General features: G+C 39.7%; 1 protein-coding gene across 5 annotated transcripts in view; it reads right to left on the bottom strand.

Moving 5' to 3' along the window:
* caprin2 (caprin family member 2) overlaps nucleotides 1-22,774 on the bottom strand; it is a 58,990-nt gene extending 36,216 nt beyond the window's left edge. For 2 of the 5 annotated variants that reach the window (XM_028817918.2, XM_028817927.2), the window contains exons 1-9: nucleotides 22,600-22,772; nucleotides 19,214-19,474; nucleotides 18,428-18,490; nucleotides 12,421-12,507; nucleotides 10,243-10,481; nucleotides 9,187-9,269; nucleotides 8,093-8,266; nucleotides 1,006-1,052; nucleotides 641-880 (exon numbers count right to left, since the gene is read on the bottom strand). In XM_028817918.2, the coding sequence (XP_028673751.1) occupies nucleotides 641-880; nucleotides 1,006-1,052; nucleotides 8,093-8,266; nucleotides 9,187-9,269; nucleotides 10,243-10,481; nucleotides 12,421-12,507; nucleotides 18,428-18,490; nucleotides 19,214-19,468 (1,188 nt within the window). In that variant the 5' untranslated portion in view covers nucleotides 19,469-19,474; nucleotides 22,600-22,772. Of the gene's footprint in view, nucleotides 1-640; nucleotides 881-1,005; nucleotides 1,053-8,092; nucleotides 8,267-9,186; nucleotides 9,270-10,242; nucleotides 10,482-12,420; nucleotides 12,508-18,427; nucleotides 18,491-19,213; nucleotides 19,475-22,599 lie in introns of all 5 variants that reach the window. The other 3 variants (XM_028817902.2, XM_028817910.2, XM_028817936.2) reach the window with 2 other exon arrangements.
* Nucleotides 22,775-23,397: the final 623 nt, after the last annotated feature.

Raw genomic sequence — 23,397 nt, 5'->3', positions numbered from 1 at the left:
GGAAAAAAAATCCGAATATTTCAGGGAATGCTAACAGATTTCACATGCAGACAAACAGCAATCAGTTAAGATTTAAAGTGAGCCTCAAACTTGAGGCAGGGGTTCCAACCACTGCAACCTTCTGCACAAATTCCTCTGAAATCTACTTAAAACCAAGAGTTGGATAATTTAGTGATGAGCTAAAAACATTCGAGGACACTTTAGATGTAGCATATGAAGTACCCATAAGCCTAACAAAGGTGGTGCATTGAAGCCTTGGACCCACTTTTATAGCTTAAGAACAAAAAACACTTGTACAAGAAGGTTTATGGATGCTAAAATTTGATCATGGAGGATTGTATGGACCTTATGAACAAGGTCTCAAAGCATAACATGGTACAACTTACAAAATGCATTAATACAACTTGCAGTCTAATTTATCAAGAGAACTACCCTATTTAAAAGCCTCTTGCAAAAAATATATTCCAAGCCAGACTTAGAAGGCATGAGAATGCTAAATCCTACACAGGTATTCAAAAACATTCTAATATGTGGAAATGAATCCACAGTCAACTGGCTTAGGGCCATAGGAACAGTCATACGAAGTCTGATAAAATGTTGAATATGTACATTAGTTCTCAAACAAAGCCAAAAATCGTACCAGCTTTGGTTCTGAAATGCATCCCTTTAGTTCCATTGCATCCTTTGGCACAAGTGTGGCAGCAGCTCTCCATTGTTTAGGGGGTGAAGGCTGTGGTGGTGGCGAATCATCATCAAGAAGCTGCATCTCCCATGAATCGGGAGGTTCTTGATTCACTGTTGACAACTTTGTCTTCCAAGATTTTTCTGACTGTTCTTGAACTTTATACTCTGTTTCTGGCTGGTAGCGTCTATTAATAAACTACCAACAATGGTAAAGTTAAAACCTAGTAGGTGAATGCTGAATAATAAAAATTGGAATTTGTGGCATTCTATAATTAGGAAAAAGTTAAAATCTGAAGGAAAAAAATATGTAAACAAACCCACCTCTCGAATAGGAAGGTCATTCTTTTGTGGAGTTGGTACAGATGGTTCTGTGAGAGTATAAACCAAATGAATGTCTGATTAATATGGGGAAACTTGTATTGCTAGTATTTTCTAAGAAATGTGACTTGCATATTAAAGTTTACAATGCATTTTATGCCATGCTTGGGTCTTAAGTTACACACACACACATCTAGCAGAGCATGGGGGAAGAATAGGGTCACTAGATTCCTCAAACATAGCTAGTGTTAAGAATGCTAATTTGACTGCTTTTTTAAAGTCTACACACTCCACTGGATAGCCATTTGGATGCCCAGCTTTCCTACTTAAAGCATCTAAATGTTGAGGAGCCTCAGTGGTTTCCCTAGATCCTGCAAAAGCAGTATATCAAGTGGTATTAGTTCTAATTTAGAGGAAATCATTGCCATGACCTTTCCCATTAAAGTGGATAAACAAGCAATATGTTCATTAAGTAACTTCATCAACATAGCTGGAACCAATCTGTTTTACACTTGTCAGGCTAGAATTTTATGAGCCTTTTTCACCCTGTTTGTAAGAGTGAGGTGACTAAAGCTTGCTCCATTTCTTTGATTAAATTCTTTACAATGGACATTTTATCATAGCATTCCAGTAGCAGAGTTTGCATTGGACAGATTATTAAACTGACTATTAAATTTTATAGGGTGAAGACTTCATTAGTTTAAGGATTTAATTGTCAGATGACTTGTATTAGTAGCACAGTGATTCAAGTGTAAAATAAGAGCAGGGTCTGAAAAGGCAATTGTATTATATTTACAAGACTTAAGGTTATCAATGAAATTGTCCGGTCAAAAATAACTTATGTAACATTGGAGAAAAAGAAAAAAACTTCCCTTGAATAGGATTAGATAAACAGCAACATGTAAAACTTTTTATTTCCTATATACCTTAAAGTGGCGATTTATTACACAATCTATTGGCTTTATAAATGTATGCAAACTCATACTAGGAATTAGCCTATTAATACATATTACTTAGTTTTTCTCCATCACATTAATACAGTGCCCCCTTAGCTTGCTAAGACCTTAGCAGCTACAATAATGTTCATTCTGTGGATCAGAATTCCGAGTATTTAGGTCTTACTATAGAAGAAATGAAACAGGACTGTCTTAAGTGATATTAATCACTGCTTTTTAACCAGTGATTATTCAAAAATGCAAAATCTGACCAAGGAACCAAGATGTGAAAGCACTAACCTCATGACAGAGAGCCACAACCATACAGGATCTTTGTTTTTAGAAATCATTCTCCAAGGTGGAGCAGGTGCACAGAGCAATACCTGTAACTTTCAGATGTCTACATTTTCCACTGCTATAATATGCACATTAAGACATTGAATTGTTTCCCCACTTAAAATCCTTCCCAACCTTTCCATCCTAAAGGACACAAAGATCAAACACTTAAGAGTTCCAATCCTCTGGAATGCCAAGCAGCACAATACACCCAAAACAGTCCTATAACAGTGAGCAAGGAGTTGCAACAGAAATACAAGGCAGTTGTGAATACTCCTAGACAGCCAGTGTTTAATCTGTCCAGAATTTTATCAAAGCTTGATAAGAAACAAAAGCACAAATTTGACGAAAGCAACAACAATATTAATGGGTATTTTCTTAGGACCATGATATTAAGACTAAAACAAAAACAATCATGTCATTTTCTAACTGTTCATCCAGAGCAGGGTCACAGGGGGTGCTGGAGCCTAACCCAGCTTGTATAAGGCACAAGGCAGGAAGAAACCCTGGACAGAGCATCAGTCCATTGCAGGATGAAACCACACACCACCCCCCCCTTCACACACACACACACACACTAGGGCCAATTTAGTGTTGCCAATTCACCTAACCCTGCATGTGTTTAAACAGTGGGAGGAAACGGACAGGGGAAGACCCTGAACATGAACCCTGGTCATCTTTAAGGCAGCAACACTACCACTGCACCACCATGCCAGTTATGTAATTTCCAATAAGTAAATGGCTTATGGCTCAGAGTATTGAGTAAGACAGTTGTCAAAATTAACTTTTAATCTAATTTACATGTCAATTATGCTTGTGCTTCTGAAAGTTGTACTTGTAATTTTCAGTAGCAAGCAATTCTCAGGTGTGAACAAGCTGTCAAAAATGTGTCATTGGATGCACAAGACAGTTAGAGGTAGAAACGATCGATTTGTTACTAAGCATATGCCATAAAGGTAGAATACTTAAGCTATTTTTGACTGTGATCCTACTTCATACTTGGCCCCTTTACAGTGGGGCCAAAGGGCAAAACTCAAAACAAAATCGACAATGAAATTAAACAACGACAACATGCAAGTAACAATAAAAAGCATGAAATTAACAGCTGTGCATTTTAAACTTTATATAATGACTGAGTGTAATTTACTTGCAGGTCATGTGATTTTAGTGTCACATTTGACAATACTTTTATTTTTCATTTTGTGTCTTTATCCATGCATCTGTCCAATTTCTACACGCACTTTATCCTGAGCAGAGTTACAGAGAAGCTGGAGCCTCCCCCAGGAAGCATAAAGCCTTCTCTTTTGTCTATGCCAATTAAATATCAAATCTCATTCATCAGATTACAGTGTGCCAACTTTCCCAGTCAGTAGGACCCATGTAACTATGTTGGGAGAAGAGAACTCCCAAAATTTTAAAAAGGCATCCATCTTGTCAAAGTTATTAAAATTAGGGTGGTCCAGTGCCTTTTAACCCTTTACAATGGAAATTAAGCATCACAGTGAATCCTATTTATTGGATATGGCAAGTTTGCCGGCCAATTTGAACACTGAACTCACGTTGGGCCAGACAAATCTCAACTGCAACTTATAGGAATCTTGTCACAAAGCTATGAAAATAAGGGTGGCAAAATGCTGCACAACGGTCTACTGTGCCCGTTAAACAAAGTTACTCCTAGTCATTAAAAATTGGAATATGACAAATTTGCCAGTTAATTTCAGACAGGTACTGTACTCACACTGGTCTGTGCAAAACTCAACTGCAACTTAAAGGCATCTACATTTTCTCAAATCTGAACCAGGGTGGTCCAACATTTAACCTTTTACAGTGCCCATTAAACATCAGTTATTTTCCTTCACTGCCAAGTTTGCCAGTCAGCCTGACCCATGTAACTGAACTGGGACAGCAAAACGTAACTGCACTTTAACAAAGGTATTCACTTTCCTCTGAAAATTAAGTACATCAATGACATATAACCCCTTTATAATGCCAGTTGAACATCATATTGAAATCTGTTCATTAGATATATGGGAATGAAATCTGCCAGTCCACTTGACCCATGCACCCAAAGTTTAACTGCAATTTAACAGAGATCTTCTCAAAAAAAAGTGTAGCTGAATGCCATCTAACCCTCTGTAGTGCCCGTTAAACATCTAATTTCATTCATTTGATATGGGAATGTGCCAACTTTGCTTATTAATTTGACCAATGTACACAGCTCTTATATAACAGGCATCTGCCATGTCAAAGCCATGACAAATAGGGCTGCATAACACTTTACTGTGCCCATTAAACATCAGAGCACATCTTACTCATTAGATAAGACAGTGTGCCAAGTTTGTCATTGAGCTGGGCAAAACTACTGCCATTTAACAAAAGGCACCAGTCTTGTCGCAAAACTGAAAATTAGGATGGTTCAGCTTGATGCAACTCCTTTGTATCCGATAAGGTATAAAATCTGGAAAACTGATTTCTTATTTTCAAATAAAGGGCTAATTTTAGTGACACATGTTAATATCCTTTTCATGCTGCAGAAATATTCAACGTTAAGAGCCAGTCACAATAAGTAACTGCTTTTCACAAGATGTATAAAACTGGCTGGAAGCAAATAACTTCAGGCTCACGTGGAATGATCACATTCTCCCCATATCTTCATGGGCTTCAACCTGCGATTCTTTGGGAGGTCTGACAAAGTAAATGAGGGTTCAATGGCACACCCCTCCATGATGGAATAGCATCACAGCCTGGGCTGATTGCCCACAGACGTTCACTAAATGCTGCTAGGGAAACTCTGGTCCCAGAGACCTCCAGTTAGATCAAACATGTAACAGTGAGATGGCAATTGAACAGACATTCAAAGCTTTAGCCCATATTTTATATATATAGTAGGATCGCTGTCAAAAAAACTCCAGCATCCACCTTTGACACGTGTAGTAAATCAATTTTCTTCAATAGAGAATGCCTTGTGTGTCCAGTGAGGTATTTGACAGTGTTCACACCTGAGAATTGTATTGCAATTTTAAAATTTGTTTCACGGAAACATGAACCTTTCCTTTTCCATTCTAACCACTTAAAGTTACAAAAGTATTACAATTCTAAGCTGTTAAGCCATATACAGTAATATACAGAGAAGATAATGACAGACAAGTAAATATTAAAAGAATAATAAGGTTATGAACTAATATAGTAAGATTCTTTGCATTTGTCAAATCTTTACTTTCTACTTTAACACCTATAATATGCTTCTAAAACCTTGCAATGGATTAATAGCTCAGCCTCAATAGGGGTCCTGTTAAACACATGAAATTCAAATCAAATTTGAATTTGTCACATACAATATATAGTGAAATGCTTGTTTGCTGAACTCCAAGACTGCACAATACAAGTCTAATTATGCATATTTAATGACTATCAAAAACTTATAGGAGAATTAATATAGAATCATGTAGCACTAGGCACTATCCTTATTTGGAAAGCAGTTCTTCCTCAGTCTGAGGATGTCTCCAAGCAGTGTGTTTAGGGTTAGGGATGAAATGTGGCCACCCACCCAAACCACCTAGGATCTACCTGTGAAAATGATAAATCCCAGCTGCGCATTGAAGTGTTCAGACACAGGTCATTTTGCATGGTGAAGACCTTAGGAGTTTATGTGAAAATACTATCTAGACTATAGTTTGGCATTTAACACAATTTCCTCTACTGTTGTCCACTTGGTCCTATATTGTATGTAAGAAAGGTGATGGCATCCTTTGTGGATCTACTAAAACAATGTACTGTAAAGGATCTAGCTCTCTGGGCAGTGAAGAGCACATGCAATTCTAGACTAACCTCTATAAACACTTCATTGCTATAGGTGCTATTGCAATGGGAAGATAGTCATTAAAGACAGACTGAATAGGAATGCAGTGCAAACTAATGTATCATTAACCATGCAGAGAAAGAAAATATGGCCAACTCAAAAATGTCTCCTCGCACTTTACAGCTTGGTTCCGTCTAAACAGTTTTAGACAATGTCTGTATTTTCATTGTTTCAGCTTAGTGAGTGCAGATTTGAACGATGAACTACTCTTCTACAGAATGCATACTGTTAGTAAGCTAATCACTAAAGTGTCAATAGAGTATCAGTTGATACTTTTGGTCGGCCGTGAATAGCTGGGGTGTTATTAAAGAACTATGCAAACCCTGCAATGCAAGTACTGTACTTTTAAAATTATAGAAGTTAATTTGTGTTTTAATGTTCCAATGAGAAGTCGGTCAGCTATCACTTATGTAATGAATTATGCGTCTTGTCTCAGTCTTGTCTGCAACATTAGGTTAGCCTTTACTTTGTTAGTATTCATGCAAGGGGGGGGGGGGGGGGGGGGGGGGGGGGGGGGGGGGGGGGGGGGGGGGGGGGGGGGGGGGGGGGGGGGGGGGGGGGGGGGGGGGGGGGGGGGGGGGGGGGGGGGGGGGGGGGGGGGGGGGGGGGGGGGGGGGGGGGGGGGGGGGGGGGGGGGGGGGGGGGGGGGGGGGGGGGGGGGGGGGGGGGGGGGGGGGGGTGGGGGAAGTTGTCCGACTTGCTTTACTTTAGATCATGTAAGGAAGCAATTAAGAAAAACACGGCGGTCTGGCTGGAAAAAGTCCAGCCATTATTAATAAACGAGAATGGTTTTCACCGTATCTATGTAACCTGGTAGCCAATTAGAATAGACTGGAATGCACATTCATGAACAGACTTCAGTGGACTAGTCACATTGCGTTTTAGGCAAAAATCCACTCCGCAGCTTCGGTCACCAGAGCAGAAGGAACATCGTGCTGCAGTTGCTAATGACTTGCGTCAAACTGCTACAAATGAACTAGATTTTCTGATGAAGGTCATAACCAGAGATGAATTGTGGGTCTAAGGCTATGATCCGGAAACAAAGGCCCAGTCGTCCCAATGGAAGTCACCTGGTTTTCCCACACCCAAAGGCGAAGTCACAGCGAGATCAAGGCCATGTTATTTGATTGGGTAGGTGTTGTCCATCACAAGTACGCTCCTCTAGGACAAACAAGGAGTAGTACCTCAGTATTCACCGGTTGAGAGGTACAACACCACCGGCCACAGCTATGGGTAACTGGAGATTTGCAGCTTCATCAAGACAACGCACCCGCCCATGCATTACATTTCATGCAGTTTTTTGGCGAAACACACCCAAGTGACACTGCTCCCCTACAGCCCAGATTTGGCACCCTGCAACTTCTGGATTTTCCCAAAACTAAAATCACTGTTAAAAGGGAACAGACTTCAGACCTAAGATGTGGCAGCTGCAGTGTTTTGAACATTGGAAGAGACACAGAACTGTGCGAGGTCCCAATGGGACTACTTTGAAGGGGGTGGAGACTTCATTGCCCTATGTTTCTTGTATCTTCAATAAGTGTAATTGAAAAGTATCCAGCCATGTTTTTTTTTCATGCCAGACCTTTTACATTGCTATTGGAAAACATTTTAAAATAAAAAAGTTAGGACTATTGGCACAAGCTATAAACAGTGGGGGTGGGGGTAAACATACACTTAAAACTCCAGAAGATGGTGTGACCAACATAGGAGAACAAGCCAAAGTCTATAGGTGATCCTGGACAACGTCCCAGAACATAAGTGGCAGCCTCAAATTTATCCTTCTCTTCCATGGCGTCAGTGATAAAATCACCAGTGAAACAAGTTTCAAAAGAACAGCCTGTTTACTGGACATTGCTATAAAACCCCTTTTTTTTTTTTTTTTTTTTTTTAAAAAAGGGTAGGGGAAAAAATTGCTTTCTATCAAATTTCAGATCAGCTACTAAACAGGATGCAAACTCACCAGACACACTCAGTTTAGGCATTTCATTTGTTATCTTGGTTGATGAATCGAGCTTCACAGTATTTGTGGTCCCCTTTTTTTCCTCTTCCTCTGGCATCTCATTGTGAGGGGCCGGGATGTGATCAAAGTACCCACAGTCTAACAAGCGTGCCAACTGGTCTTTCAAATGCTTATCTGTTGAACGAACACATTTTTAGGAACATTCATTTACATCAACTTGGAATCATAAAAGGTCTACTCCAGTTCAAACCTTATAGGACCGGTTACTAAGTGTTAGTTCGGCATTTATACTTTAGATTGTAAACGCAGGAGTCATGAACATCCAGTAATTAAGCTAAAAAGACTATAGTGATGCCATACAAACCCATAAGACAACCTCCTAGACTGAATACACATTTGATCATTTTCTCCCATTATCAGTTAAAATGTGATGCCATAATATGCAATATTGCGGCAAGGTGCACATGCACTTCCTACTTTTTGAAGTATTTCCTTCCTACAGCAACTTCCTCTCAGTCACAAAGCAATGTGGTTTTGAACTTGGCACCTACCATAATATTGATGAGGGGAAGGTGCCTTCCTGCAGCCAAGGCAGACTACCTCAACCTATTACAGGTTTAGTCTGACTAAAATTAGTCTGAAGTTTAAAAAAATAAAATGGGTATATCGTGGCTCTTTACATATTCATTAAGCTACCATTTCCTGCAAAGTGGAATAGGAACTAAGAATCCAACGTTTTCTAAACCACATATCAGGTAAATTAATGAATAAAAAGTTAAAGTACTAGATAACTTTGATTTGGAATGTATTTCTCCACCACCAGAATGCACACTCTAGCCTTATGTAGGCCTAGGTGCTCTTAGATATGCTGAAACCACTTTCAGGGTGGGCATCTAAATCCAGAGTCTCAGGTAATTAAAAAATTGTGATCCCCAGCCCCAAGCAGGCCAGTCACTTGTATTAGGGAGCCAAAATGCTCTAAATCTTCACAATAAACCCTTTCCAGCTTATCACCCCATGCACATATGCAGGTTTTGACATCCCCCCCCCCCCCCCAAAAAAAAAAAAAAAAAAAAAAAAAAAAAAAAACTCACACGTGGTACCAGCCACAGCTTTCTCATTTCCTTCCAGCAACTCCCAAAAGCTGACTGCTGCCTGATCCATCTGGTCCTCCAAGCTGCAATAAGAAAGGAGTCATTCAGAAAGCTGCTCACTCCCTTGCAACAGCCTCCTCTGAAACAAATGGTAGCTTGTGGACAAAACTATACATTCACCTGTTGTAACCCTGGGAATGCGATAGATCTGCTGGCAGAATATAAATAACTACTTTGCCTGTTTAAACTCACGGTTCAAAAGAGGTTCTGGACCGCATGTTTTTTTTTTTTCCTGTGATAAAAGAAAAGTCTATCAATTGCAACTATTGGCTAGTTAGCTGCCATCCACATCAGTTTGTGGCCAGTTACCAGAAAAAGATTGGATGCTGTGATAAAATGCTGGGGGGGATCTGGTGGGAAGCTACCCAATCATTATCCTCTAATTACATGCAGTTCTTCTCAATAGTTTCCTTAAAATCCATACAGACCACTGCAGGAAATCTATTTGGAGTCATACAACTAACAAATTTATCACCAGTAGTAAAAATATGGAGAAGAGTAAGTACATAAGCAGGGATGTGGAGTTGGAACCAATTATTGTGTTACTGGGAGGGGAAATGTGTTAAAATGGCCAGTTTTACCAATTCAAATATGCTTTTCTTATAACCTTTTGATAAAATTAACCTCTAATTTTTAAGGTTTTGCCAGTTACAAAATGTTTGTGTATAATTAATATATATATTTTTAAATCAAAGAATAAATTGCTTAAGGTTAATGCTTACAAATTTAGGTTTTGTATGATTTTGGCGTTTTCCTCCTGATGCAATCAATGGAAACTTCATGCTTTTGATAAACTAAAAACCTTGAGCCTTAATTTTTACACTACTACCACCTCCATACAACAAGGAAATCCTCTAAACAAACATCGAATGGGTATACAACTCCCAGCCTAGAGACACTTCTATATATGCCAGACCAGTCTTAACATTGTACTTCATTTTACTTTGAATTGTCAATGTGTTCCATTTTACTGCAAACATTAGCTGTTCAGCTTACCTCATGCACTCATTTCGCTCCAAAGAAGCCATCTTTGAGAACCTGATCAAAAACTCAAGTTCTTTAGCAGAGAGAAAGAAAGCCCCATTAAGACCACTTCGAAAGTCTTTCTTCACGTGTTCCTGTTCCAGGCTCTGAAGAACAAATTGCACCTGAAAGATAGTGCGCAAACGCTTTTTCTCTGCTTCAGTCTTCATGACTTGCTCACGTCGTACTGCCTTCTTCTGAGCTTTTAAAAGCTGTAGGATTAAAAAAAGGCGGGGGGGGGGGGGGGAACACAACTTAATGGGTTTTACAAAGGTACTGAATCCAAACTATCCAGTGTACACCAAGAGAGACAATTCTGCACAAGTTTTCAATTAAAAATTATTGCTAGAAGTGCTACAAACAGTCTTACTGATCTAACCCCAAAATATACATATTGGCACAACTAACAAGTTTGAGTAACACTTAATTTACTTCTGAAATATTTGTACTCCCATGGGACATGAATGTCACTGCAGCAGCAATATATAATCATACAAGCGCACATTGAAATGGATTGTTTTTAATTCAAAATAATTCTGAATCTGCATCGGCAATGTGTGTGTACAACACAAGTACGAACTGTGTTCTTCTACTTAATGTAAAAGCAGGCAAAATGCACTTTGACCACTTGATAGCAACTTAGGGTTACATCAAAGAAATGGTACACAATTTTTAATAAAGTCCCAAATAAATGTTATCCATCCTCTAAAATCTTTACCTAAGCAGTTGTGGTCAACAAAGCTAGAGGTAAAACCAATGTTTTTTCAAGGACGGATCACAAGGAAATCCCTGGTAACAAGTATTGAACCACTGACATACGTCCATCAGAAGTTTAGTTTGGCAATACCGTCTTGCTCAGAGTTAAGTTACCTCTGAACATTAAATCTAAATTTTAATTTATGCTATTGCTAGACATTTAGTGTGCACGTCTTCCATACCTTCCTGACACTTAACCTCATGTTTTACTAATTAATTTCTTTGGCTTCTTGTGTTTTTGCTCTATGGCTTGCCAACAACATAAAACAGCACTATTGTATACCAACAGTTCTTACTGAACACTAATCCTTCATATATGAATATTGCTGGAAAAACTAAGCCTCAAGCTAAACCCAGTAACTTCCTGTTCAACCATCTTCTCTAGTTAAAATACATAACATAGCTTAGTAACTTCGCATTTGCCACAAATTACATGCATTCTTCTCGTAATCATGAGAAAGCATTATAAAAATGTCTTAGGACTTCACTTATTCCGTCCTTGGCCTCTCCAGACATGAAAACATGCCTCTCATTCAATATATTTGGCGATATAGCACTAAGAGAAATAGGCTTGGCCCATCAAATTTGATTATGTTAAATTATAATTGGCAAGTCAGTTTTGTTGTGCAGAGAGCAGAGGGATAAGGGATTAAATCCAGGTTATGCTTTATTACACTCGTTTAAGTACATTAGAATATAAGGCTAAGTTTCCTTTTGGACACATTTAATTGCACTTTAGAACATGCTAACTATAGCTCAGATCATCAAACTACAGTTAAGTATTGCTGAATAACATTCAGATCTCTGAAACCAAGTAATTTCCTCAAGTTGCTTAATGGATTTCATCACTGTAGCTTTATTTATATAACACATTAAATCCGGCAAACAAAAGTAAATTCTAGAAGTTGTAAACCTGTAAATTGGAGGTTTAATTGCATTTTAATCCTTTGCAAAGTTTTAGATTTAGGTGCTTTATTACTCCAACATGGTTTAGGAGCCATTTGTAAGGGTATTGGAACATGAAAGTTTCTACAGCTATCATGCGCTACTTTTTCTAGCACACATTGAAATTACGGTTAGGCGTCTAACAAGGACATCTTTATAGAAGCTGTATATAAAGGCTACAGTCTTCTGCTTAAAAATCTAAGTATGACAGACTGAGAAATGCAAGGGCCTTTTTTCTGTTAATCTTCCCCTTCCGAGTATTCCTGTTAGCCCAGGTCCAGTGTACTAATACAAATAGGATCACACACACATCCAAACACAGTGGCATTCTATGACTTTTCATTGCTTTAGAAACACATTTAACACATTTAACAAATCAAGAAAATTGGAGGATTACTATAATTTGCAAAGATCATTTTCAATAGGCAAAAACTGAAAATTGATACTTACATCCTGACTGAGTGCATTAAAGGTTTTATGCAGTTCTTTAGCAAATTTAAGATTGTGAACAACTTCCTCATACTTCTCAGCTGCCTCCTAAAGTGGGGGGGGGGGGGGGGGAGAAGGGGAGAACAAAAAAAAAAAAAAAAAAAAAAAAAAAAAAAAAAACTCCAGGTAACTGAAACCAGTAAAGCAGACAGTGCTGACAAGGTGGGTAAGGTGTTACACCATAAAACAAAAGGTTTATGCTTCAAACCTTAATAAATCACTTAAATCATAAAGGATAGGAGTACTGTATTTCTGATTTAAGTTTGATAAAAGTTGCAGCTATGTCAAAAAAAAAAAAAATAAAAAAAATATGCAGAATTGTTAAACACCAAAACTAATGCACATCAACCAGGAAAGAGTTTAAAACCATTCTTAACAGCTAAGCAATAATTTTTTACATCAGACATTAAACAAGGATGCTACCCTGTTCTTTGAAAGATAATTTGTTACCCACAGCAAATACCTACAGCCATTATATTAAAACAAATATGGTTTTGAAGTTGATTTTCTCAAACTGTGCTTAAAAAAAAAAAAAAAAAAAAAAAAAAAAATTAGCCCAGAAAGGCAACAGCAGCGAATTGAAGGACTAACTGCCAATTATTCTCTTTAATATTAGGACCTTAACAGCTAGCAGGGGATAAGGGGTGACATTTTGTAAATGCCAACAGAGTGAAAGGGTTTTCAATGTTGACTCAACATTGGTCACAATTATAGAAGAAAAATTAGTCTTCAAGGAGTATATTATAGTTGGCCGAGGACAAATTTATTATGCCACTTCACATGCAATAAAACACAGTCCAGTCCCACCCTCAGGAAATGACCATCTATCTGCCACAGCCAGGTGGTGTGTTGGCATCCCCTCAGCCTGGTCCAGCCACTTGGGTCCTCAACAATGAGGATCCGGAGGCCTGATTCATCCTCAAGGAAATTGCACCACCTGGCTATATTGGTGTAATTGATGCTCCCTCACAATGCAGGTAATGTGCCTCATTTGGAACTCTGAGCAACTGCTTGTTTGACACAAAGTCTAACCAGCAGTACCCAAGGATTCTCTAAAGAGACAGTACCGAAGGAGTCCAGTCTTCATCTCCGGTCACTGGATAGTATCCATGACTCCCAACCATACAGCAAAACAAAAGCACCAGGACTCAATACTTGAACCTTCCTTTTGCAAGAAAATCAGGAGCACCACACACCCCTTTCCAGCGACCTCATGATCCCACCCCTCTCTCCCAATCTGCCTACTAACTTCACAGGAAGAGGCAACAGAGACATGAATGTCACTGCCGAAGAAAGCAAACCTCTCTATGAGGTAGACATTCTCTCCACAGATGTACACTGCTGATGACTGCCCAAGAGGTCATTAAAGGCCTGGATCTTTGTTTTTATCCAGGATACTCACAAACCCAGACACGCAGACTCCTCACTCAGTCCCTCAAGAGTGCCAATCAGAGCCTCCCTTTACTCCAGGAAGATCACAGCATCAGCAAAGTCAATATCAGGGAATCTTTCTTCGCCAAGAAATGCCCCACAGCAGCTGGAGCCCTACCCAATACCCAGTCCATGCAAGAACTGAACAGAAGAGCAAGACGACACGCCTGACAAACCCCAGAATCAACTAGGAAAAACGTAGAGGTTTTGCCTCCACTCTGCACAGGCTGTCCACGATATCTAGCAACTCTGGGGGATCCCACAATGTCTCAGGATGTCTCACAGGGCAGCTTGATCAACCAACTTGAACATATGACATTTATATATAAAAAAAAAAAAAAAGCTACAAAGAAATTGACGATATTTGCGTTTCCATTCCATGAGAACTCTCCGTGCCAAGATGCGTTTGATGGTAGACTTAGGCATAAAATCCGAACTGCTCCAGTCACTGGTAGGTGAGCAAGTGATCACGGATTCTATTGAGGATGACCCTAACAAGGACCTTACCCGGCAAGGAGAGCAGCATTATTCCCCTGCTGCAATCCTGGCAATCACACTTCCCTTACCAGATAGGGATGAGAAGTTCCATTTTCCAGTCAATTGGACAACATTTCAAGCAGCCTGGAGAAGTCTCCAAACCAAGAGACCACAAATCCCTGCAGCCTTCCCTGCCCTCAGCTGGTTCACCACCTGTGCAATCTCAATGAGATTGGGTGGTTCACAGTTAATTGGAGGATCAGTCTCGAACTGTGGATGCAGAGATGCTCAACATCCTAGCTAGATTATCTTTAAACAGCTGCTTAAAGTAGCCAGCCCAGTGGGTCACAACTGCAGCGTGGTGCAGTGAAGGAGGAGATCACTCACATCCTTGTAGGCAGACACTGGAGGATCCTACAGAACTGCAGATCCTACATAAGCGTCTAGTTTGTGAAATCTGACTATAGACTTGTTGCTACTTTTAAGATACAGGGTTAGTAGTCTACCACTTACTAGGAGAATGAGGCTGGACCTGGCTAGACTCCAAGATCAGGCTGCTTCTAATAAGTTTGCCCGCAGCTTGAGTGAGGAACTTACAGACTTGGGTGCAACTGAAGATCATAATGTGACGTAGGAGACCTTCCGTGACAAGACCTTGAAGGTTGCCAAGGGTTGTGTTGGTGTTGCTGGTGTTCCATCTCGCAGGGCACCCTGGATATCATTGAGGAGTCACAGCACATGGCTTAAATGGTACCTGTGGTCTGCACTGGGAACAGGATGGCTGCGAGGGTTCCAAGGGCAGATAAGAAGACTTTAGAGGAATATGTGAGCAAATGACACCATGGTCTAGTGACCAACATCCTACTTGCAGAGGAATCAAAGTATTGCCCACATCCGAATCTGTTCCTTGCAGATTTATAGTCGGGGCAGTCCTTACAGATGGAAAAAGCATATCCACTTACTGTAAATATATGCATAAAAAAATCAAATGAATACCATAAACTCACTCTCAGAATAATGTCTCATTACTGTCCATTTTCAGCTTTCTACTCCTTCCTTCCCTTATTTGCCACAAACTGAAGCTACACCACTTACCAAAAACACTATAGAAGAGTTTTAATCTAATGATGAGATTTTAAAACAATCCTCTTAAACTTAAATACACATGGCATATTGTAAATGCAGTTCCCTCCTTCATATAAAAAAACTTTACAGACCATACAATTTAGCCACTAGTTACTGTACATACAGTCCATCCACTATTCTTTTGAATACCACAAACAGTATGACAGGCAAGGACAGATTACATCAAGTTTACTGCCTATAGATATTCAAATTTAGCTGCTAAATTCTGAACTCCTGCCCTTCAAATCTGATGTACTCAGAAATCCAATGCATGTTGCATTCTTCCCCGCCAAAGTTTGTTCCCTTTTTACAAAATGAACATTTAAACCCATTACCAATGGTTCAACCCTTTTAGGCATTACAGTTGAAGCAGGGAAGTACATGCCTACATATGCAGAAAAATGGCTGTCATTCCTAAATGGTTCATACGATACTTTTGGTAAACCCCTTAAAGCAAAGCTGAAGGTCTACACTTCAATCACACGATTGCTTAATTTCAAATCCATTGTGGTGGCATACAGAGCCAAGATTTTGAAAATTGTGTCACTGTCCAAATACTTATGGACCAAACTATAGATTTGTATTTATCCAATAATTAAAACAATCCTCCATACAATACCAAAAACTTATTTTGTATTTCCATGATGCAAAGCGTCCATCTATTCAAAAAACAAACCTTAGACATTTAACTTGAACAGTTGTTTCATAAGGTAAAGTCAAAACACTTTCTCCTCCCTTACCCATAAGCCATGATGAGTTAACATAACCAAGATATCAATATACCTCACTTAAGTAGTGAGCAACAGATAGCTCATATACTTTAAACTGAAATACTGAATAAGAAACTCAGTTATGAAATTATTCACTTTGCTGCATAAGCTGATGTATAGAGACTAAATTATGTTTCTGATTAAAAGGAAACTGGCAATTCTTTAGACTTCTATTGATCCAAATTGTATGCTGCACTTCTACTTTGGGATATAGTAACTTCAAACAAAAATGTAGATAGCTTACAATTTGGGCATACTTTGAAAGAGCAGTATGGATCTCGACACATCCAAGCCATAGAACATCCATATTAAACAGATGCACTAGATGTAATAAAGTGGCTCTGTTCACTTGTATTCAAGAAAAGGTAGGTTGCTTTGCACATCACTATTCCTCAAACTCAGCATCTAAAGAAAACAAGTTTGAACATTGGAGTAGGCACAAATGGTACAAAGTAGAAGATCTCCATCAAAGCAATGACATTTGCCTCCTATAACAAATGGTTATGGGCCCATTTTTGGTCAGTTTAGTGCTTTCATCGTTACCCATATCATAGCATTAAGCAGGTACAAGATGCACATGCAAGATAAAAAGCTACCTTATTGGAAGAAAACATCCTTACAATATCTTAAACATTCAGAAGTGCCGCAAAAAATCTGAATGTGTCCATTTCTATTTGGGGCAAACAGGCAGAGAATGCTGGAATTTGTGATCACTTCATTAGACTTCAAGGAAATGTACAGATACTTTTACCCTCATAACTGGTAGAGTGCATTATTAGTGTCAATAAGCATTTGAAATGAATACCAGACTAATACACAAGTTATGGAGCTATCAACTTTCTATGGTGAAGTTGCATGTAAAGTTCTTACATGCACAGTACACAAGGGTTGCAAGACAGTAAAATCTGAAGGTTTAAAACAATAGAAAGTACACCTAATGCGAGAAAGGTGCATGCAACTTTCAGTAAGCAGGGAGGACTATAATACATTTATAGAAGCTTCTAAAAAAAAGTATACTATTGACAGCCACGTTAAGTTTCAGTAATACATTAATTGGGTAGTAAATACCATTTATCCATACATAGACTAGTGTAGCTTTCTCTAGGGCATTCCCACCAATTACTGACCAGCAGGTTCTACATTCTACATTAACTATATTAAAGTTAATCCAAACATAGAATAAACTGAAGCCATTCCGTGATATAGTAATCTGTCAATTTTTGGAGATGTATAACTATTGCACCACTGAGATCCCTTCTTAGTTATTCCATAAAACCCATTTTGATTTACCACTGTAATCTATGGCCAGCAGTTCATCCCGGCCAATACCCCCACGCCACCAGGTGGAGCCCTTCTTGCAATATGGAGGTGCCCCAAGCTCCAGCAGGGCATCATGGACAGTGGAGTTTTATATCACAGCCCTGCTGGATACCATGGGGGCCTCAAGGGGATGCTGCAGGAAGGCACAAGGATTTTTATTATAACCTGGAAGTACTTTCTAATCACGGGAATAGAATTGACAAAGTACTTCCGGGATGAAGAAAAGTTTTCACCTGACCTGGAAGTGCTATGAAATCACATGGACTGAGAAAGAAGCACTTCCGGGTTAGGGACTATAAAAGGACTGTGGGAAACCCCAGCAGATTGAGCGGAGTTGGGAGGAAGGGTGACTGAGCTGCTGGGAGTGAAGGATTGATTAATTGTAGTGCTTTATTGATTGTTTATTGGAGTATTGTGGAGTAGTGGTGCTTTGTGCACATTATTAAAAATTTAATATTTGGACTTATCTGGTGTCTGATGTGTGGTCTGAGGGTTAAAGGGGACGACAGCACCCCCAATCTCACACCACCATTACAGGCCAATTAGACCACTAGAACAATCTTGCCAAAAATAGGACATTCAGCTCAACAAACTCAATTCTATTTAATTACTAAAAAGTAATTGACTCAAGTTTTAATGACCAACAAAGTCATACTGTACCACACCACCTGGCAACTCATCCCATGTACCTACAATTCTTTGCATGAAAACACCAAACCTTTTTGGTCATACAAGATGACCAACAAGTCAGACATCCCATATTACTTTAGTATATAAAGTATTTGTGACAATTCAGATACATCATTGGACATTTACTTCATAAATTTTCTAAAGGTTTTACTTACCATCTGGTCCATGTTTAGGGTTTCTCCATCACCGAGACGTTTTTTGTAATCTTCCAGCTTCAGCTTTAAAAGGAAAACAAGGACTGATTTAATTGAAACTGAAGAGATGATGCGATTCTATACTTTAGAATACCAGTTGGTACACGAAGTGAGGTTACATACCAGACAGCAGTCTAATCTACGTTGTAGCTTCACTTCCTATAACCTGGCAGTAGCACCTTCAGCACATTATCTAAAGTGCCTTCAAAAGTAGTATCTAAAAACTGGAGTTCAGGTTCAAGCCACAGCCACCACTAGGGCCTTTCTGATCTCGGCAAGTTAAGCAAATACTTGGGCCTCCATATACAGTGGGGCTTCCCCCCTTAAACCACACAAAGAAAATGTTTCTGCACTCCATCCATAATAGGTGTTATGTTTAGGGCCCAAGACATGGCTTGAGGCAACCCTACAAACCATTTAATAATTAAAGCACAGGTGTTGACAATAAGAAATGTTCAATTGTACTCTGGAGCAAGACTAGAGGTATTCAAAAAAAAATTGTAGTTTTAGCCTTTATAGTCAACCAGCTGATTCAAACACTTTCCTCCTCCAACTACAAAGCTGATTTGCACCAAATGTCTAACAAAGCTATTGCACCTTACAGATAAATCAAAGCAAGTTACAAGAAAAATTAAGCATTTTAAATATTGAAAAGGTCACAACTAAAATTGAAGACAGACCTGCAAAGAGGTAGGGCAATACAATGTAATGAACCACAACTTTAACCCTAAGCATTATATACCCTACCTTCTTTTTCTCAATGTTGCGAATCTTGTGCTTGAGGCAGAGGAGACCATCCTCGATGTAAGTATCATAGCCCTGGTAGGTTGTGGTTGCAGCAGAGAGTGCCAGCTGCAAGGAGCTCAGGCCTATCTGCTGCTCTAGCTTTGGGCTTTCCTCTTGCTGCTGCTGAAGCTGCTGCTTCTCCTCCACCCTCATTTTCTCATCCGTCTTATCCGGAGTAGGGAGACAAAGGACAGGGGAAGGGGAGAGCTGCACCATTGTAATCTGAAAGGATGGTTCTTGTTTATTAATAAAGTTTAATGTGTGGTTTAAGATGGAAATCAGATACATTCAACAAAACTGCACAATACTAAGCCTGTACAGCTAACCAAAGCCATGGGAGTAAATATTTATTTGGATCCAACATTGTGGTTGTGGTCCATGACATTTTGCATTATTGATGTAAATATTTATATGGCTCCAAGCTTTTAAAAAAAAAAAAAAAAAAAAAAAAAAAAAAAAAAGCTTAAACTGCTCCAAACTACATATGCAGATATCTAATATTTAACTCAAATGAGGTCTTAGTTTTTTCAGCACTGCATCACAATAGGAAGTCTGCAAATTGTATTCTAGCACCAAAGAAAAAGCAACAGCATGCATTTACCATATGTGAGGAGCTTGTCATCTCACTATGGTCATGGACAACTATCAAATATAAAACTACTTGGTAGGGACAGATTTGGAACTTGGTTATTGGCTCTATTTTCCTCCCTAAAACAAAGAAAATCTTAAATTTCACAACATACAGGTTGGTCATGACTAGGGTTTAATATTTTAGTTGGTCACAAAAGCAGATATGTGCAGATATTTCACCCTCACTTACATATCAGGTTCAGTACTTATCACTTCTGTCTGGGCAAAAAATACTACACTATTTGGATACAGCAGACACTGAATAAATTAACAAAAAGCTCATCTTAGAACTTGAGACTTCTAGGTCACAAGATTTCACTACTGCTTGAAATAACCCATGCATTTTAGAACAATTTTGATAAAACCAGGCTATTCAGCCCAAGAAGAACACCAATCCACCCAACCAGTCTTTAGGTGCCTGCATAAACTCAAAACCTCATTAACTTTAAACCAGAAACCATCACTCCAGCTCAGCATTTGAGCCCCTTTAGAGAACACACCAAGCACATTTAGACAAGGTGATCAATATAAAATATAGTCTTTGAATCTTAGGCTTTTTATGCACCTCAATCTACAGAGAAGGTACACCAAGTGGGTAATAAACCATGAGTGGAATTGTCTACAGGACTTAATGCACAATACAAACCTTTCAACACTTATTTGAAAACCTAACCTCCACCCATGATGAAACCAGCAGCTAGGGATGGATGGATGGCTCTCTCTCTATAACATACATATGCATGCACAGAAGGAGGAAACGTCAAGCAATGCCATGTACCATTCAAATTTGTTGTTTCTGAAACACCAACTAATTGCCAAAGTCATTAATGTCTGTAATAGACAGTTTTTCCTCAAGGAATTAAATGACTCAATATGTGCACATTGCATCACTGATGTCATCTTATTGTAAAACAACCCAGGCAAAAAGTTTTAATAGGCACTGTGTTTACATACAGTATGTTACCACAAACTAAAAGTGCAGAAAGCTATGCAGTGGCTAAAAACTCGCAAAACATTTATACAGAAAATTGCCATGCTGGACTAGATTAGAATTAAAAAAGTGAAATTAAATATGTGGCACAGTGGCTACACATTGCTTTCTCAACTCCAATAATCCATCTGCCAGGTCACTTTCTGGGTGAGATCAGCAGGTTCTCCCAATGAAAGTGAGCCAAAAAACTACGGTTGGGTTAACTGGCGCAGAAGGAGTGGGTGTGCAGAGTTTGTCCACTGATGCCCAGATCAAGATTGATTACAGTGATGAATGTTGGGCTAGGAAGTAACCCATGCCATCCTGAGGATCTGAACTAAACTGTCGCCTTAACTTCATGTAGAACGTTATCCGCCACATGTGTATCACTAGTATACCCACTGTATGCTTCTCGCAGTTTCCGAAAAGGCGTTAAAGCGTTTCAAGGAGCTGCTCTTCTAGGACTACTCTCGATTCAAATCGGGAGAATGAGACCCTCCAGCCAGCGGGGAACGAGAAATGCCCGCATAACTGAAACCCTTACACTAAAATAGAACCAGGCGGCTCGAGGCTAATTCATAAAGTGTGCACCTTCATTTTCTTGGGTAATACTTTTCCAAGTTTAATGCTTGGTATCTTAGAGATATTGCAACTAAAATAGCGACTCCCTTCCATTTTCCGTCCTGCCCTCCCTCATTTATTTAACTCGCCAGAGTCGCGGTGGTCCAAAACCTTCGAACTTTGGGCATTAAATAAGGCTTGCACTGGCCACATTTCTGCCGCTGCTCTTGACAAATTGTGACATCAAAGAACAGAGTAAAAGCAATCTGTCCCAGCCAATAAAAGAGCGAGAGAAGGCGTGACCACGATCAATATGCGTGGTTTGAGGGTTTTTTTTTTTTCGGGGAGGGCAATTTAGGTGTCTGTGCATTAGCTGATTAAGCATCGTGACCGGTAAAACACAGGCTAATATTCCGCTGGGCTATTCTAGACCGTCACCAATCTGTCAGCCAATTAGCACTGCTTGCAGAATGACTTGCATTTTCCCTTTTAAAGAAGTCGGGTTATAGACAGAATGGGAACCACCATGAAAAATAAAAGTCCCTCCACCACATCGGTAGCATGGGTTATACCTAGTAACCCCCTCTTTGGTAAAAGTATAGATATACTATGTAAAGTTACTAAGATTTAAAGCGCGTCGGAAATCTCCCAGTCAGAAACCCTGACGGCAGGGGGACTGCGGCTTACGGCCAGAACTGGATGCGGTCCGGAGTAAGGGATAGAGGAAAGCAGCTTTTTTCGGTTACTTAATGAGCTTGTACTGACGCCGACACAAATTCTAACACGTCAGTCAGCTTATTTGAAAACTTGCAAACCAAACTGCATGCCTAGCATAAGGTCTCGATTGGGTAGAAAAATACTTTTGGGAAGATGTAAAATCCTTACCGAATGAATGAGTGAAAACCCGATTAACGCGAACCCCCACCCCATTCGGCCCAACCGAGTCTTGTGCTCCTGCCCCGTGTGTCGAAAAAGGGCAACCCTCCACATCTCCGTGTACAAATAATGCGAAAAGTCTTTCCATTTCTAAATCAAAAAATAACCAATGCTGTAAACCAAAACAATCACGGTGACTACAGGCTCAAGTAATGTCAGCAAAAGAGATAACGGACAGGTGCCAGGATCACATAAATAAATAAATACAAATTAAAACATCTGCACATGCAAATCTCCTGGAATAACCAACCTCCTCGCTGCACTCTGAGCCGCAGGTATAAAGGGAAGGGGAGGGGAATCAGCCGCACACTTTAAAACCACAAAGACCGCAACCCTCAATTCAGACCAAACGCAGGAGATGTTAGTGACTAGCCGGGGCCGACCGCCCCTACATTTACCCTTTTATACTCCCACACCCCTCAACCCTCTAGCCCCGCCCTTATCTTCCCTATGTCAGCTGCGGCTGCGTGAACACCGGGTCGTGACGTCATATCGGAGTCCGTGCATTGCATCCACCTGTGTGCGCGGGTAGTCGTGGACGGAGTAACTCCCTTACTGTAAGCCCGCTACATTTCAAAATAGAACCGTACTTTTTCGGCGATCTAACCATCCTTGGTGACTTGGCTTTAATTTCATGTAATATGAAAGGCGGCGCTTTCCTTTGAGTGGCTGAAGAGAGGACCAGAGAAGCTGCCGACATCACACTTGTCCCACGCAAACCGCCTCGAACCCTCCGACGCTACGGCGAATGCTGAACATGTGATATGCCGGTGACGAAGACGACGGTCAAGTAAAACATGCTGATGGTTATTATATTATTTGTTAGAACCATATGTAGAAGTTAAAATCTGCACACTAAGTTCAGTTCTTTAAGCTACTAACTTGGCATCCTCTAGAGTCGTGCCTAGGTTCGCTTCGAAGCCCACTGGAAAACTTTATGGTGCTCAATAATACAGATATTAGCCCAGAACAAACAATTGTTGCAGGTAATTGTAACGCTAATGAGTGTGCAATATAAATGAATAAATAATATTTTCAAATAAAGACT

Source organism: Erpetoichthys calabaricus, chromosome 1 (genome assembly GCF_900747795.2).
Source record: "Erpetoichthys calabaricus chromosome 1, fErpCal1.3, whole genome shotgun sequence".
In the NCBI taxonomy this organism is placed as follows: domain Eukaryota; kingdom Metazoa; phylum Chordata; class Cladistia; order Polypteriformes; family Polypteridae; genus Erpetoichthys; species Erpetoichthys calabaricus.
Note: the sequence above shows the minus strand (reverse complement) of the source record. Positions and strands in the feature narration are given on the sequence as shown.